The sequence below is a fragment of the Mycetomoellerius zeteki genome, unplaced genomic scaffold, assembly GCF_001594055.1.
Source record: "Mycetomoellerius zeteki isolate Tzet28-1 unplaced genomic scaffold, Tzet1.0 scaffold105, whole genome shotgun sequence".
In the NCBI taxonomy this organism is placed as follows: Eukaryota; Metazoa; Arthropoda; class Insecta; order Hymenoptera; family Formicidae; genus Mycetomoellerius; species Mycetomoellerius zeteki.
The window spans coordinates 867,317-884,374 of NW_017255965.1; the positions used below are offsets into that span (position 1 = coordinate 867,317).

Below are 17,058 nucleotides of genomic sequence, written 5' to 3' on the forward strand. Positions count from 1 at the left end.
GTACACTTGTTATTTTCATTTTTCTTTTTCTTCGTTAAATATTTATCGAATCGCATGATACTCCAGTTAAAATTGTCATGAAAATTAAAATTACGTTACTTCATTTGTATAATAAGCACAGATGCTTACATATATTTAGAATACTTGTAACAAGGCCATGAATATTTATCTATGGGCCATTCACTCAACTAATCAATCAACTTTATACACAACTTTCACCGCTATGAGTACATTTCATAAGAATGGAATTAACTTCAATTTAATTTCAGATTTATTAAAGTACAATCATCTAAATCACTGAAAGCATTGAAAGCGTTTCTCAGTTATTAGTATCTTCATCGATTATTTAGTTTCAAATGTAAAATTTATAAATGTAAAATCTTGTTCTGCTTTATTTTTTTAATAGCTTATGCCAAATATGGATAGCTCATCTGTGCGTATTATAATTCATTTCGAGCACTAATCAATAACCGTCATGAAAGTACAGTTGTTCTTGATGTTTTAATGGTATTCCCAGTGAAACCATGCTCGTTTAGATAATTGTTTCAAACAATCGAAATGTATGACGGTAGCATCTGATATCCATGACAATGAATAAAAAATCTCTCGTTATAATACGATGTATAATATGTAAATAATCCAGTAGACTAGGCTGTCCTAATCCCAGTGCGATCGTTTTTGCAGAGTCTATATATGCGGTGCTAAATTGTTAAATCGCGTTTCTTCTTTCTCCGTGAACGATCCTCCGGATGCTGGTGTGAAGGTGCGGATTGCGATGCCCAAGATCAAAATCCCCGAAATGATATCGAACAGCCGGAGAAAGCCTCGAAGAGAGAAAATTCCTCTAAAGTAGAAGCTGCTTCTCAGAGGCGTATCGCCTTTCTCGTTGCTACTCGAAGTTAGTGTTGAACATATTCAGTTCCTCGAAGCCGGACGAGCCACCTTGATCTTGTAGCATCTGCAGCATGTCAGACAGCTCTTGTGGCTGTGTGCCGGGCCCGGCCTGTCCAGGATGTGGTGGTTGTGTTTGCGCGGACACCTGAGCGCCGGTTTGTCCGTCCGGTTGCTGCGTTTGATGCTGTTGACTCTGCCAACCCCACATACCTAATGACAAATTCACATTTGATTATTTGCAATTTCGCATAATATCTAGAGAACAAGATTAAGGTAAGTTGGACTAACCAGGATTATTAGGCACTGTTGTGACTGCATGATATTGCTGTGTAGCTGGTGTTCTAGCACCGCTGCTAAGCTGAGTATACGTCGGTCCGCTCGGTGATCTCGATGGACTTAATTGACTATATTGGTAGCCTTCCGTTACAGGTTGCTATTGAAAAACGTAGTAGTTTTAGACATTTGTAACTTTTCGAATCTATTGAAAAATGAGGAATTAAATACCTGTCTTCCAATTGCCCATGGTTGCGGAGTTGGAGATGTATTAGCTGGCTTCTGAATCCTACTTAAGACCGACGAAGATGCACTTTGTTGTCCAGGTGATCCATAAGCTATCGGCGACTGCGTCGTCTCATAGCTCTGATATACGTTCTGTGTGCTGGACGGCCTCGGTTGTTGCGGACCTGTAAATAATATGCATTCAATGTTTGACGTTTGACACGCAAAAAATAATAGAGAATATGTGATAATTGTCTTACTGGCTGTAGCTACAGCAGCTGGATGCTGCATCATGTGATGCGCGGAGTACAGCGGATCCCTGGCAGGATGTCTCTGAAGAGAATAATCTAGACCAGGTTGTCCATATGCAGGTACAGCTTCGCTTTCCGTTTGACCGTCGCTACTAGGATGAAACGACCTGGATAAAGACATGCGAATATTTTTTTTCATGTGAAAGAAAAAAAAATAAAAAATATAATATATAAGACATCTTTGAAGTTTTAAATGTAACTCTATTCTTACTTTGCATGTGTGTTTGTGCAGACGATATATTCGATGTCTTCGTTGAACGGATTTAAAAACGCAAATGCCGACGTCCTCAACCACACCCAATCACGATTCTTAGCCCGAAATCTGTACATTACAGACACGACTTGTCCTTTCAACTTCAATACTAGAAAACGAGCCACAGATTAATAATATAAATAGAAACACATTTAGACATGTGAGGCATAATACGGAGTATTACCTTGTTCAAAACTCTCTCGCATATGTGTCAGATCTTCCGGATGGAAAAATTCGTAGCAAGGATGACCTAAAAGTTCTGATGGAGTATAACCCAAAATTCCGCCAACTCTTTGATCCACGAAGGTAAATTTACCTTCTGCAGAATGACGTGATATAAATTCTACAACGAACAAAAACATAATTTATAATGAAAATAAACGAACAATAAGCTTTTGCATTATTACATGAATAAGGTGAATTTTAATTTGTCAAGTGGACACACAGACAAGATACAACACGGTAGCCAATCAATTTATCGCTTTTCCATAAGAGCGGAAGTACGATTAGCTATCGCGTCGCATCTTGGCGCGTGACAAACGTTGCCACGTCCTGTATGTAGTAGTCAAAACTTCCAATTAAATTGTTAATGAAACAATACTTACCGCTATTGCTATTAGAACCTGCTAAGTCGCTACTATTTGGTGTGCTAGTGACCTGTAATCGCCCAATGGCGACAAGGCAGCAATGCGTGGAGGCATTTTCATCCGTAACTACACCGTCTGGACCAGTTTGAATGCCCCCAGAACCTCTGTCACCTAGACCCATATTTGGTACACACGGGGGAACAAAATCACCTACAGCGTAAAATCATGAATCAGTTCATGATTTCCCGTTGATCGGTTCTAAGAAATTTGTCTTATTTATTATACTAAAAAACTATACGTTAAAAATCTCATACTAATACATTGACGTGATCGCAATAATAGTCAATAATATAATTTATAATTATTATGAATTATATGAAACTAAAATGTGAAAACGTTATATTAAAAATTGATATTGTACACCTTGAAATTTGAAAGTTGTAAAGCAGTCGATTTATTACACTTCTATCGCATTTAATATGCGCCAAAGACATCGCTGTATCTTTCATTTTTAACGTAATCGATAAGATTGAATTAATCAGCGGCTGCCATAAAGCTACCGGAACAAAAAGAGTTACGCACGTGATCATGAATATTAAACAAATATATTAACAGCCGTTAACTACCTCGCCACGACTTTTAATAGTGACTTTCCATTCAGTGGTGAAACGAGTATTCTGAAGAGACAAATATTTCAGATCAGAAAACGTATATAATCAATGAGAAAAGCATCTGATAATATTCTTTCTTTTCTTAGATCGGGTAGATTTATCATTTGAATATTCAAATTCGTCGTATTTTTCCAATTACTAATTTTCCATAGTTGATCAAAAGCAAATACGACACGTTAAATTAAATGCGGAATGTTTAACGAAAGATACCGAGTCGAAAAATTCAGTCACGGCAGTTCTTAATTTACAGTACACACGTGGTATACGCGTTCCGTCGTGTTCCAGGAACGGTTCGTTCGTATTCCTCGGGCGCGACGTCTCCCCCGCTTTAAAATAGAAAGCTGGGGCCCGCTGTACGTCGCGCTCGAGAAAGAGAAAAAGAGAGAAAGAAAGAGAGACCGTTACCCGGTGGCACATCGACATACGATCTTATGCGATTCTCTCGACTCAGCACACTCGTGTCAAACTCACCGGTGGGTGGCCAATTCTTGATGTATCCGGTACAATGCACCACCGCGTAGTTCTGGCCATCTCGCGCCGGCGGTCCCAGAGAGTTCCTTTGCTTCATACGATGTAGCCCGTGTGCCGCTGCCATGTCACCCGAGGTCTGCAAGCTTCCGACTTTCATGCGACAGATGAAGCCTCTTCTTGAACCCATGCATAGTCGCATCGAGGCTGCAATTGGAAGATCCATTATTTTTTTCCAACTAAATATATTTCCCGAAAAGAGGGGATATCCTGATTAATCGACATAATTAACAACCTTCAAAACACCTGAGTAAAATTATCTAATAAGATAATAAGATAATTTAATAATGAAACAATAATAATCAAGATAATAAAATAATTTAATAGTAAATTGGCTCGATGAAGTAGAAACTCTGCAAAATTGTTGAACAATCGCGAGTGATTCGTTCTTTTTCTTTACTTACATTGTCCTTCCTTCTTGACCGTTCCGGTCTTGAGGTCCAACACTCGACCACCATGCTGCGGCTCCGCCGCGCTGAGCTGCTCCCGAACTTTCTCGGTATCGTCAGGATGAACTTGTTGGTAAAGGCTGCTGCCGAACCAGTCGCTCTGTGTATAGTTCAACACCGGCGCTACCGAATCGGACACGTAGATGATTCTGCCCGAATCACAGCTCACAACAAACAGGAAGCCATCTGCCGCTTCGAGAATCAAGTGCTTCAACTCCTGATCCGTAAGGAAGGACGGTTTATAAGCGTTGTCCGTGGAAGTATTTCCGGTGCCTGCAAATTCGAAGGGTACATCCGAATATAAAATACATTTCATCTGAATATTATAACTCTTAGTACACGTTTGGATCATTAAATTTGTGTTCTGCATGCATATTTCTTTTTTTTTTTTTTTAAATACTAGGAACATCTGACTAAATAATAAAACTCCATTCTTTCTCTTTTTTTTAAATACACAATTTTATAAATATCTTTAAAGATATTAAAATATTATTGTATACGAATGACTTATATTTTTATATACTTGAAAAATAATGGAAATTAACTCAGGATTGACTCATCATATGTAGTAAAGGACCAGAAAATCACGGTGTGTATTAAGGGATTAAAATTCTTATAAATATACATAGACGGTTGGATTTATTACAAATGCTATAATGTATATCGAATTTCAATTTTTTATTTGATATGGAAATTCACTCCGATGTTAATAAAGCTGAACGCATTTCTAAAACTATCGGTTGAAGTTTTCGAGAGAAAGAATTCGATAGTACATTCGTCACGGAAGAGACGATTGCTTATAAAGCGTGATCCAAACCTTGAAGAACAATCTGCAAATTCCTAAGCAAGTCGTATCCTATCGAATATTGAAATCGCCTCTCGATGGCTTCTTCCGAAGTTGACCTCCGAAGAGACGCGAAGACCGCGGCGCGCTATGGTGTGGTACCAAAAATGAGGACGGAGCACCTCGCCAGCGGAGGTAACTATCGAGGTGCAAGATCGGAATTGCAAAGCGGACGGCGGATCCCAAGAGAAGGAGAGAGAGAGGAAGAAGCGCGAGAGAGAAAGAGCGTCTCTCTCGCGCGGCGATGCGATCTTTACCCCGATATACGGAGAAATTCCGGGAAGAGGTACTTTAACGACTTCCAAACAAGATCTATGGAAGACCCCCGGTGACCTTCGTTACCATTACTTTCCATGTGGTATATATCTGCCGGTTCAACGTTACCTTACCGCGGTTAACTCGACACCTTCCGCAAAGAGAGTCTGTATACAGTTTCCGTCATATTGATGACATCAAAATTTTCAAGTAACAGATCTTTACGATTAAATACCTGCTCACGAAAAAAGAAATTTAAAAGAAACTTAAATATCGTTATACACACGCGTATATACATTTGCCGCGGATAAAAAGATTGTAAAATTGCAATTTTCTTTTGACAAACCTCGATATGTGTTGAAAAGGCGAAGAGAGAGATCGCACAATTATTATACATTCAGACAAAATTATCGCTACCTGTTTGATAATAAATTCTGAAAATATATATGAAACTACATACAGATCTTAATTTTATATATATAAAATATAAATAAATATTTACAAACGAATAATAATCCAAATTTCAAATTCATAAAACTTTTTCCGTATAATAATAATGCGAACATTTCCGCATTAAATTAAAAAAATCTAGTTAAACTGGACCAATAAAAAATTTGCTTGAGATCGATGTATCCTACTCGATACATGTCACATGTTTTTAGTATGCAATCTCATGCTGGTAGCCGTTTAATTTACATTTCTAGGCATTCTACGCACTATATTTTAACGTTGAACAACAACTGTGATCGTCAAAGTATTGATTCCTGTCACGAACATTTTCGATATTATCAATTTATTCATTACATTCAATTATTCGATACTGTCAAGTTTCTACACGGAGAGAATTTTCTTTTAAAATTTACCTTAAAAATATGGTAGTTGTGGTACAATACAATACTTAAAAAATTTTTACCATGCACTTTAGTAAAGTTAATCAAACTTTTTTCAATCAAATTTTATTGTAGTTTTATTAATGAATGAGAGAGGTTTACATTAAAATTCTTCGAAATACAATGTTGTCCCACCATATTTCTAGGGTAAACTCTAAAAAAAATTCTCTCCGTGTAGTATAATATTTAATGACAAACGACTCAAATGTTTCTCATTAAATTTCGATATTTATATAGATAGATGATATAGTATCTAAATAAAAATTGTAGAAAAAAAATGCATATTTAACATAATTAACATTGATGATCATCTCTTTTCGATTTTAAGTACCTCCACGAGATGATGTGTTAAGTCTACCGCGAACGTAAAAAAAAAAAACCGACCTCACCGTTCTCGCGACAGAACGGCGTCGTCTTTTCTATCGACATTCGTCGAACGGTTCTTCAGCCTTCTGGCAGTTTTTATCCCCGGCGTCCCAGGGTCGTAAAAAATCTGCTGGTGCTCGGTACTGACATACGTCTCGTTGCGACCGCGTAATACTCTTCCACATAGTGCACGCACGGGGCGTTCGCGCGCGTAAACGAGCGTCCTCCTCCTCCTTCTCCCCCTCCCTCCCTTTCTCTTCACAGGTGAGAGAGAAGAGAGAGACAGAGAGTTCCTCCTCTTCCGAGCGAGAGGGCGATTTGTATGCAGCAGCCCACGTCGTCGGGAAAGAGGAGAAGCGGCTATAAACAACGCGACGCACCACCAATACCTAGGTGAAATCACGGCGGAATCGCGCATATACACGCGCGTTCACGCACAATACGCAGCACGCGTCCATCGGCCGCAGGCTCCCTCGGGCTCATCTACCTAGATAGGTAGATACCCGGCAGAACTACCAAAGGGACAGCCGCCGACGGATGGGACACACAACTCCGCCCATCGTGCCCACCGGAAGCATATATCGCGCTCGCTGCATTCGATATGACCGCCACCGGCTCTCGAAACCCGCCGTAACGTTACGGCGCATCCCTCGTCCTCTTTCCTCCACTTGTCCTTCTCCCGGAATGTCTACGTTAAGCAGTTAGATACAGCCCTATGGATTTGTTATATCTGTGGAATCTTCAAGTTTTAACTATCATCTCTCTCTGTCATAGTTGACTTTTCTAATAATGAAATTTTTATGGAACTTCGATGAAATTTCACAAACAAATTTATTTCCAAAATCTTCAGCAAAATTGCAAAATTATTTCCTCTCTTTCCCACGAAACTGATTTTGATATTTTAAAACAAGAATTTCGCGTGAAATAATTATCAAACAAATTTATTATCAAAATTGCAAAATTATTTGTTCTTTTTTCACATCAAAAACCATTTCGATTTTTTAAAACATGAATTTTAAACAAAATGATTTTACCAAAAAATACTCTCTGCAAACTTTTTGCAGGGGTTTTCAAACATAAAATCAATTAGAATTATCTATTTAATTATTTCAACATTTCGAGGCTTTCTAGAAGATAATAATTGCGATCACTAACATTAAAATTCTCATATATTATAATTGTAGCATTTAATTGAAGACACACGTGCCAGATATATCCACCCCTTGACGTAAATTTAGCGGAACATCATCGGCCTTTTCGTCTTCGATTTAACAAGGAAGTCGCAGATATTTACACTGTCCACAGTGTAAGTATTCTAAAAGCACTCGTAAATTCTCGCCTCTGTCTCTCGAGGCGGAGATCCACGTTCTCGCGCGTCGACCCGGGAGGGACTCGAGTGAGTGTTTCTCTGCGTAATCAATAGTCGTAGGTACGTAACGTAACGTATGCCGGGTCGACTACGGCCGTAATTTAATCGGCTTCATGTTAAGGCACCGAGATCTCGCGTTGCGCCCAAGTTATTGCGTCGCTCGTGCCGGATAACTTAAACATCGTTGCAACTTAATCGTCACGTCCTGCGTCGAAAACTGCACCGTTTCTTATCGATGACCGGAGAGGATGAAGAAAAGAGAAAGAGAGAGAGAGGGGGGGGGAGAAGGAGAGAAAGAAATTTGTTCTCTCTCATTTAAAGATAAATTTAAATTAAATTGGAATGAAATTACAGCGAATAAAATGTAGAAAGAAAAACAGAATGTGTAAATAAGAATGAGTAAATAAAATATAAAACTGAGAATATATGTACATATTCACGAGAAGTTATATCCTCATTATCTTTCGAAAGCAAATCTAATGCGTCGGTATTATATATATGCACGGAAACTGAATTTAAAAAAAATATATAATCTACTGAAAGAAAAAGAAAGAAAAAATTCTCCAGCATTTACTGACTTTGCGACACGTGCGAGTTTTCAGGACTCAAGAGATGTAAGTTAAATTCAAGTGGCTTATGACTTTTACGAGTGATTCGTAAGTTATTGACGTTCAACGTTTTTTTTTTCTCGACGAAAAATTCCTCACAGAACTTTCTACTTCGAATAATGGAGCGGCACTTCAACATTTTGCCATTGTATTTTTAGCGTATTTGTTTCTTGGCGATCATTTAAAAGCAATGATATTTTCAATCTTTTCAATTTTTCGTATTAAACTTAGCAATTCAATTCTCGAATAAGAAAATTTCATTTAAATAAAATTAAAAAATCACTTTATAAAAAATCATTCCATGTTATCCGAGAAGGAATTTATGCAAACATAATAATCCATCAAATTTTGAAATATCTTTATGATCAAAGTATAGATTATTGATTTGATTCAGTGATGCATAACCTGCGATGCGACCCACTTGTGAATTTTTTACAACCCACTGGCTCATAACCGGAAATATAAAATTATATTTTCTATTAGACGCAAACGAAATAAACAATATACAGCCTGCAAGAGTTTATCTATCTTTGAAAATGGCTCTAAAAAGGTAGCGCTTACTGATTTCATTAATTGAAGATCTACATATTTAGTCAATTAAAATAAAAAGTTGATCTTAAAAAAAGAACAACCTTAATTTGAGGTCTTTTTAAATTTATCGCAGATAAGTAATCGAAGAAAAGCAAAGAGGTCATTGTTTGCAAATAAGATTTCGTAGCATCGAAGTTACTCACCTCTGAGAGCTTTCATGTGTGCCACCGCCATCCTCAGGATCGTGAGTTTGTCGGGCTTCCGGGCCAGGGCTGAACAGGTCGGCACCATGTCGGAGAGCTCCGTGATGTAGGCGGTCATCTTGTTCCGCCGCCGTCGCTCGATTTCGCAATGATTCTCCCTGCTGTAAGTCGCAAGACAAAACCGAGGTAATTGCATAGTTCAAAGAACCAACGTGCGGTTTCTCCTACTGCGACTAAAAACGGCGCGGACAACGAAGTTGAAACGCGGAACAACCGTAGAGACAGGAGTTTCTTGCGCGTCCTGCACAAGAGGAACTGCGAGTCGCAGAAAATAGCGTGAAATAACGTTCGCGATACGGTATTCAATTTGTTGAATTGCGTTTCTTGCGTTTACATATAGCATATACAATCACGGGCTTCAGCATGTAAAATACGTTATTTGGATTTAACTCGGTTATGAAACGTATCGTTGTTAGTATGATATCATTTGTTATGTTAGTATATCGTTTCAGTTAAAATAATTATTAATCCACAATAAATAAGTAATTATTAAATTTTTTAATAAATAATGTTGACATTGTTTGTTAAACACTTCACGTGAAGAAACAAATCTCGATCGTATCTGTATTCATTAGCAAGCGCCTTAAGCTTTTCATTAATTTACCATCGTGCTTCACATAAAGCTACCTAAATTAACTCGGTTACGGACGTCGTTGGCGCCATGATCGATTCGTCCGATAAATTCTCGAGTAGTCCACCTAGATGGGGGAGGATATCGGGGCGAGACCACAATTTGAGGCCTCCCCTGTTATTATGCTACCAGAGGGTAACCGCCGCGGGTAACGGCCAGGCAAGTCTCCCTTTACTTCGACGGCGAGCTGCGTAATCGCCGGCGCGCAAATCGTAAATTTAATGGCATTTAATTCGCGACAATTTTCCAAGAAACTTCGCGAAGGCAGACCCCGTGCGCGGATCCGCACGCAACACGTAAGCCGGATTCCCGCTCGATGCGCAAATCGAGCGGGAGTTAATTTGCTATCGGACTACGTCCCGTTCACGAAACCAATCATTTCGCCAAGTCAACTTCGTGAACCGAACCTCCCGATCTAGTTTACGATCGATCATCTCCTGCGTATTCTACGAGCAACGTTAAGAGGTACGAATACCTAAATCTTTGCAATTGATCAGGCACGAGGGAGAAGTAAATAGAAAGAATAGATGACCTATAATTATTTCTTATTCTTTTTCTATAACCATATTTATGTATATAATAATTGTGAAAAGCATTTCTTGATATTATTGTATCAACTGACAAATTTTTTATTGAACTGGACAGTTTGATCGCCTATTTTCTGAACAGATCTCTGTCCTGAATGGATAAGGAAGGAGATCGGTTCACGAGATGATAAAAAATTTGTTCAGTCCGTGAAATGGGTAGTTTCGCGATCAGACCGTAACGTCGATATCCTATTCGGATACACAGGGTGCGAGATTAAAATTTGATATCGATATGCTGATTGGTTTGCGCTAACTTTTTTTTCACGGTGTCTACTCCCTGCGACTGGATAGCCGCGATATGAAATATTGAAAAATAAAATTGATCCGTTCAATGGGACTGCCGTATCCATGGACGTAGCCTGTACGAAAGTATCACTGTATTTCACTATATTTATATCTGAAAATTAATTTTTCTCGATCTAATGAATTTTAATTAGAACTTTTACTATTCGATTTAGATATCCAAGCGCATCTCATATCCGAGTTTTTTCGAATATCGAGAAAATTTCCTTCGTTACATCATAACACAGATTTTCACACAAATTGACTATTTAAATAATAGATGAAAAATTTAATAAATTATCGAATTTTGATATAATCAGCTCTGTATGGAAGATCGACTTGAACATTTATAATACTTATAAAAAATACTTATGCAAAATAGTCGATAAATATATAATAATGTCTGATTTTATTCATCTTTCTGTCACTTGTATAATCTTTTGTGCTATCGTTTGTGCTATCTCTTGTGTTATCTCTTGTTTGTACTTCTACGGTTGGATGAAAATAGGTTATATGCTGTTGTAAATTTACTATTGGCTCGTTTTTATGAAAGATATTTGCACAAATATTGCATCTTTTAATATAATTTTCTACTGTGCAATATTGGTTCTCCCAGGAACGTTTTGACATGATGTATATTTGCTTTATATATATCACAAAATATCGGTAGATATAACACTGTTTCGCTAAGAAGTACTAGTGAAGACTGATCAGGAAAGATCGAGGAAAGGTTGAAGAAAGTATACAATTATCTATAGGCATATAAATATTGACTCGTGATTTAAATTGGCTCAACTGTCAATGTAATAGTAACAAGAAGAGAAATATATATTGTGGCGCTCCATTCCTAAATAATCTGCAACTTTATATCCAAGATATTCTGGATTCGAATCTAAATTCGCTAAGAGCAGTAATTTTAATCGTAAATATTTATAAAAACTTAAACGTGCACAGTAAGATAAAACACTATAAATCTATGTATATTTACATATAAAACATTATGTAAAAAAATATATTTATGACGTCATTGAATATTAACGACGAATCGTCCAGTCAAAATATCGCTTCGAATCGAAGAAGGATACAAAAAACAGTCGGCATTGATTTGCAACATTATTTTATATCTTTTTTTTTTATTTATAATTCTGTTTTAGAAATTTTGATTTATCTAGTTTTAAGTCTAATCTAGTTAAAAATATTATATATATGGGCTACTAAATTATAATTTCAAAATTCACATCCGTACTTTTCAAATAATGTGGAGCTGTGAGACAATAAGATTCAATTTCCCCTTGTCATCAAAATAATAATAGAGAATTGTTCTTGAATCGCTTGTTCCTTGAATGTAAGTTTCGTAAAGAATTTATTATAATAATTCAAAACTTCAAGAAAGAAGAAGATGACAGATCGAAGAAGAAACGAAATCGTCATGATTTAAGTCAATGCCGATCGCCTTTCACATTCTTATTATACGATTCGGTGTAATTTTTTCGTTGAGTTGTGCGCGCGGACGATCGTTATCGTTATTATTGTCTCGTCCCGAGGACCAAGGGAATCCGTAACGCTCGACGACGTCGTGGATAGCCCCGGCAGAGGCCCGCTATTTAAAAGAGGCCACGGCGCTTAAAGCGCAAGTATAAAGCGGAGTATGCACCGCGCGGCATGGCAAGGGAGGAGAAGGATGGAGGGGTGGAGGAACGCGATCCGTGAAGAGAAGGACGGGGAGAGAACTCCTGGGTCAGAGGTCAGACGCTCCGAAGTTGCCCGTTCGCTCCGTGGGTCCAAGCTCCGTGTACCGGGGCATACCGGGTGTCCCGGTACGACCTCACACCAGCTACTCTCCGATCCGATTCTTTGATCTCGAAGTCGCAATACATTGCACTTTTATTTATTTATTACGTTTTATTATATTTTATTTTTATTTCTTGAATAATCATACAGACATTCTTTTTAACTGAATGTATACAAATTTTTTTCGATTTTCGAAAATCGTTGTTTTTTAAAGAAAGAATGTCTATTTTTCAAACTATTTTTAAAAAATATTATAGATATACTAGATAAAAGAAATTTAAGTTATTTAATAAGTTTATAAAAATTAACGCTTGCTTATTTTTTATATAGTTTGAGTAGCTGGACGTTGTTGTGTGTATACTAAAATTATATATATTTTACAATAATAATTACTAGGCATAATTAATTATAAAAGAAGTTATTCAATATTGGCTAGAATGTTATAAAAGTAAAATATATGCGTGTTAATGACATTGAAATATTTTTCATGGCTCAAAATATAATTATATATAAACGATAAAAAGCAACATTTTTTATTAGTAACATTGATTATGTATACCTTCAACAACTTACAATGAACCGAGACACCGTATTTACCACGCTATTTGATACACAGGGGTCATCGGATGCTATGGCGAACGACACGGTAAAAGTGCCTGATCCCTAGGCCAGGGGTCAACGCTGACCCCATGACACCGGTCACGTTACTTGAAAAAGAGGATACTAGTTGAAGGTTGAGGTAATAGATCCCTTTATTCGCCATGACTCCATTTTAAGCGTAAAATGCGACGTGTGCACGTCTGGCAGAACTTAAAACTGCAAGATAGAATGGAATCTAATATCATGGATATATGATTCGTTTCCCATTCGTGCCATTAATCAGTCATGAAACACAAGACTATATAAGACGTTTAAATTTTTCTTCCTTTAATCTAAGATCTCTCTAAAATCCTTGGAGTGGAATCTAACACACTAAAAAGTGAAATCTTACTCTTAGAAATTGACAACATTGGCTCAATTGTCGCTCTTTTTCACTCTTTAGAATTAGATTCTACTCCAAATATTTTAGAGAGTATATCTCTTTAAAATTTAGACTCTAAATTCTCTTGCGTAACGATCGGTTGAACGTCAATTGAAAACTACGCGATGAAGTTATAGTAAGTCGCTGTTAGAAGATTGGTCACGATCATCGAAATAACATCGATACACCCTGTACACGGTTCTCTATGCCGTGGTGGATCTAATGTTGGTTCAGAAACACACGCGCTGCACAACAGCATACAGAGTCCCACGAAGGAGAAAAATCCTCCCGATGTACGAGCAGAAGACGATCACGAAGGAAGAGAGTTATCATCGAATTGCTTCGCATTTAGAGATGCTTGCGATGCCACGATAGATAAGTCGATGTGCTCTTGATACTTCCCTGACATCGTCGATTTCCGATATGCTTCGTCTTCTCGATATTAGCTCTATTCCGAATAAATATAACATGATTGTGTGACGTTTTGCAATGCGATTCGTAATGCAATTTATAACGTCTGTTCGCAAAATCGTCTAATGACACTCCCCTACCGCATATTCGACATTCCCGAAGGCTTGTATACATAAATTTATGGACTTGCGAAACAGAGTTGTACGTTGTTACTCAATCGTATAATTTATTGTTATGATTTGCTTCCCGCACATTACATCGATATCCATAAAATTAAGGATAAATAACGGTGAGTAAATAATGCATTCGCTACGCCCTTGCATTAATAGAGGAATATAGGAATGATAAACGAATATAAGTTATTCGTATATTCGTATTGTCTTAGTTACTGAAACTATAAAGAGGCGAACAGTGTTATACTACACATACCATGTTATCTGTGATTGAGAATAAACTTTAATGATAAATGTAACTTTCTTACTTCGCATTTGCATCTTGTTTGCTGTTCTTTTCCATTTACGTTCAGAATTCGATATCTTATTGAATTCTGCGCGAGCTTCTTATAATTTTACAGCACATATTAAATCTGTAAAAACTAGCATTTGCATTTTTTTGAAAAAAACCACGCATCAAAATATAAACGTTAAATAAATTTTAATCGATAGTTGTCTTCACGAATCGGTCGATCCAGTAACCGTCGCGTTAGTTAGTTAATAACTCTTCTAGGAGTAATTTCCCCGTATGTTCAACTGTTCCGCGGCTTATTACGCCATATTATAGAAGCCTTTTAATTAATTGGCCTATGAGAACAATCTGCGCGACGATCTGCATCATGCCCTCTCCATAGTGAGGCAACGTTGGCCTTCCTTACGCGGCGTTTAAGGCACGTGCTTTTCACTGCAGTGCAAGATAATCTCTTCTCCGTTTAGAGCCTCCTTACGGCGTTTCTGATTTCTATGAGATTCTAACATTCTCCCCGTAAACTTTTCCAACTTGCAAAGGCTTAGTGTTATGATCGTTCGCCACGTCTGATTACCGCTCTAAAAGTATCTCGGCTTCTCTCTCTCTCTCTCTCTCTCTCTCTCTCTCTCTCTTTCTCTCACTCATTATTCTTTTTATTTTATAGCGAAGATTTTTCTGGATAGAATAAAAATAAAATAGGTAATGTGTCAGAAAATTAATATAAAAATTTGCACTATTAGAAATGTTTGTGAATTTTCAATACCCTTACAATAAAAATGTGCAGTAAATTTACAAACTACGTTTTAATTTTTGCTTTCAATTTCAAACATCGTAAACACTGAAGATGGCCTGATAAAAGGTCGAAACGTCTATTTAAATATATAATATTAAAATTTGGCTCGTAGCCTTTATTGTTAATTTATATTTATTTATTATTATTGAGCTATTATATTATTATTTTTATTTTATATAACGTTATGCTGATTTCACAATATTTGTAAATTTACAATAAAAATTTGTTATGAATTTACAAAACTGGCGCGCCGCGCATGTATATTACAGATTTGCACATATTTTATCACAACATGTTATTGTAATTTTGCAATATAACTATTTAAATTTACAGCATTTCTTGGATAAAAACTTCCAACACATTTGGAATTTACAACAGAAATTTCTTACAGTATATGTACCGAAATATGTTAGCTATATCGCGATAAAAAATCGCATAATAGCAATTGTCACTCTAATTTCCTCGCTTTACACACAGACCTATAAATGTTAACGATGCACACAACGTCCGCGTCCATCTGGGTATTGAACGTTGCTTAAATCATTTCCAAACTGGACGAAGACGTTATAATCGCGCGTGTGAAATGGCAGCGTGTCGGGTCATAAATTTTCGCACAACGTATTTACTGCCGTGAACGAATAATCGCAAAAGCGCGCAATGTACGCTGGACACACACGTGTTATAAACGATGACTGTACCCGGATTTATTGCAGCACCATGTTGTCACAACCTTTCTCCGATAGCTTCCCCATATTTCTTTTTTATTTTCTGTTCCTTATATTTCCAAATGGCATACTGCATCGCTCGAAAATTTAGCGTGTAGCAATCCATTCCATGAAATATTGTATTTAAAATTATTCAATCTTTTTCTTACAAAATTGCTTTTTCTAAAAAATATATTTTAAAGAAAAAAAATTTTTTTCAAGTTCGATTTATGTAATGTTCTTTTTTAAATGAATAATAAACTATGGAAAAAATTCGAAGTTAAGTTAATGCGTTGCATTAAAGAGACTAGTGATGAATAATCACGATTCCAAAATCATTAATGATTTATTAATGAGGAAGTGGACCACTATTGTAAGAAGAGGTTAAAAAAAGGCAAAAAAGTACAAGAAGGGGCGAGACTCCATTCTGGGCAACCACCGGCATGCGACAAAATTATTTCGCGGCACCAAAAGTGCCGGCATCCGTATTAACGCCGAGAAAATGCAAAGATGAGGAAACCAAAAGTGGGAGGAGGAAAGAGAGGAAAACGAGAAGAGACCTAAGAGAAAGAGAGAAGTTACGGACAGGCGGCAAGGAGAGGCGCGCGCGTCTTGCGGCAGGAGGCAGTAATTGCGTTATTAACTTAAAAGTGAGGTTCTCCAGAGAGGACCGGAGGCGAGAAAGGGAGAGGGACAAAGGGGGGAAGAATAGGAGAGAAAGAAAGAGAGAGAGAGAGCGCGCGACATCAGAATGTTGCCGGTCGGTCTTTGCCGCGGAGTCCGCGTAGTCTTTCGCGGCACCGCCGTATATACCTGCGAAACGACAGCGCGGATACGGAATTGCAGGTGAACCGCCACGGACCCACCCGTGGCGGCACGCGATGAGAGACCATGGATAAGATATCGTTATTGCTATTATGGCGGTTCGACAGTCAGTCTTCAGATTGGCCGGCGTTAAAAAATAACAGAGCGCATCTCTTTTTTCGAGGCAATTGACTGAATTTAAGTGAAACTTTTTAAATTTAAATTAGGTGGTTACTAAAAATTACACTATTTTAT

At 37.4% G+C, this 17,058-nt stretch overlaps 1 protein-coding gene across 5 annotated transcripts in view; it reads right to left on the reverse strand.

The window, feature by feature from the left end:
- Window positions 1–23: 23 nt before the first annotated feature.
- tgo (Aryl hydrocarbon receptor nuclear translocator homolog tgo) overlaps window positions 24–17,058 on the reverse strand; it is a 41,626-nt gene continuing 24,591 nt past the window's right edge. The window contains exons 3-12 of one of the 5 annotated variants that reach the window (XM_018447233.1): window positions 9,258–9,418; window positions 4,147–4,464; window positions 3,686–3,889; window positions 2,562–2,753; window positions 2,141–2,299; window positions 1,915–2,065; window positions 1,653–1,810; window positions 1,399–1,577; window positions 1,183–1,327; window positions 24–1,104 (exon numbers count right to left, since the gene is read on the reverse strand). In XM_018447233.1, the coding sequence (XP_018302735.1) occupies window positions 890–1,104; window positions 1,183–1,327; window positions 1,399–1,577; window positions 1,653–1,810; window positions 1,915–2,065; window positions 2,141–2,299; window positions 2,562–2,753; window positions 3,686–3,889; window positions 4,147–4,464; window positions 9,258–9,418 (1,882 nt within the window). In that variant the 3' untranslated portion in view covers window positions 24–889. The remainder of the gene's footprint in view (window positions 1,105–1,182; window positions 1,328–1,398; window positions 1,578–1,652; window positions 1,811–1,914; window positions 2,066–2,140; window positions 2,300–2,561; window positions 2,754–3,685; window positions 3,890–4,146; window positions 4,465–9,257; window positions 9,419–17,058) is intronic. The other 4 variants (XM_018447266.1, XM_018447249.1, XM_018447241.1 and 1 more) reach the window with 4 other exon arrangements.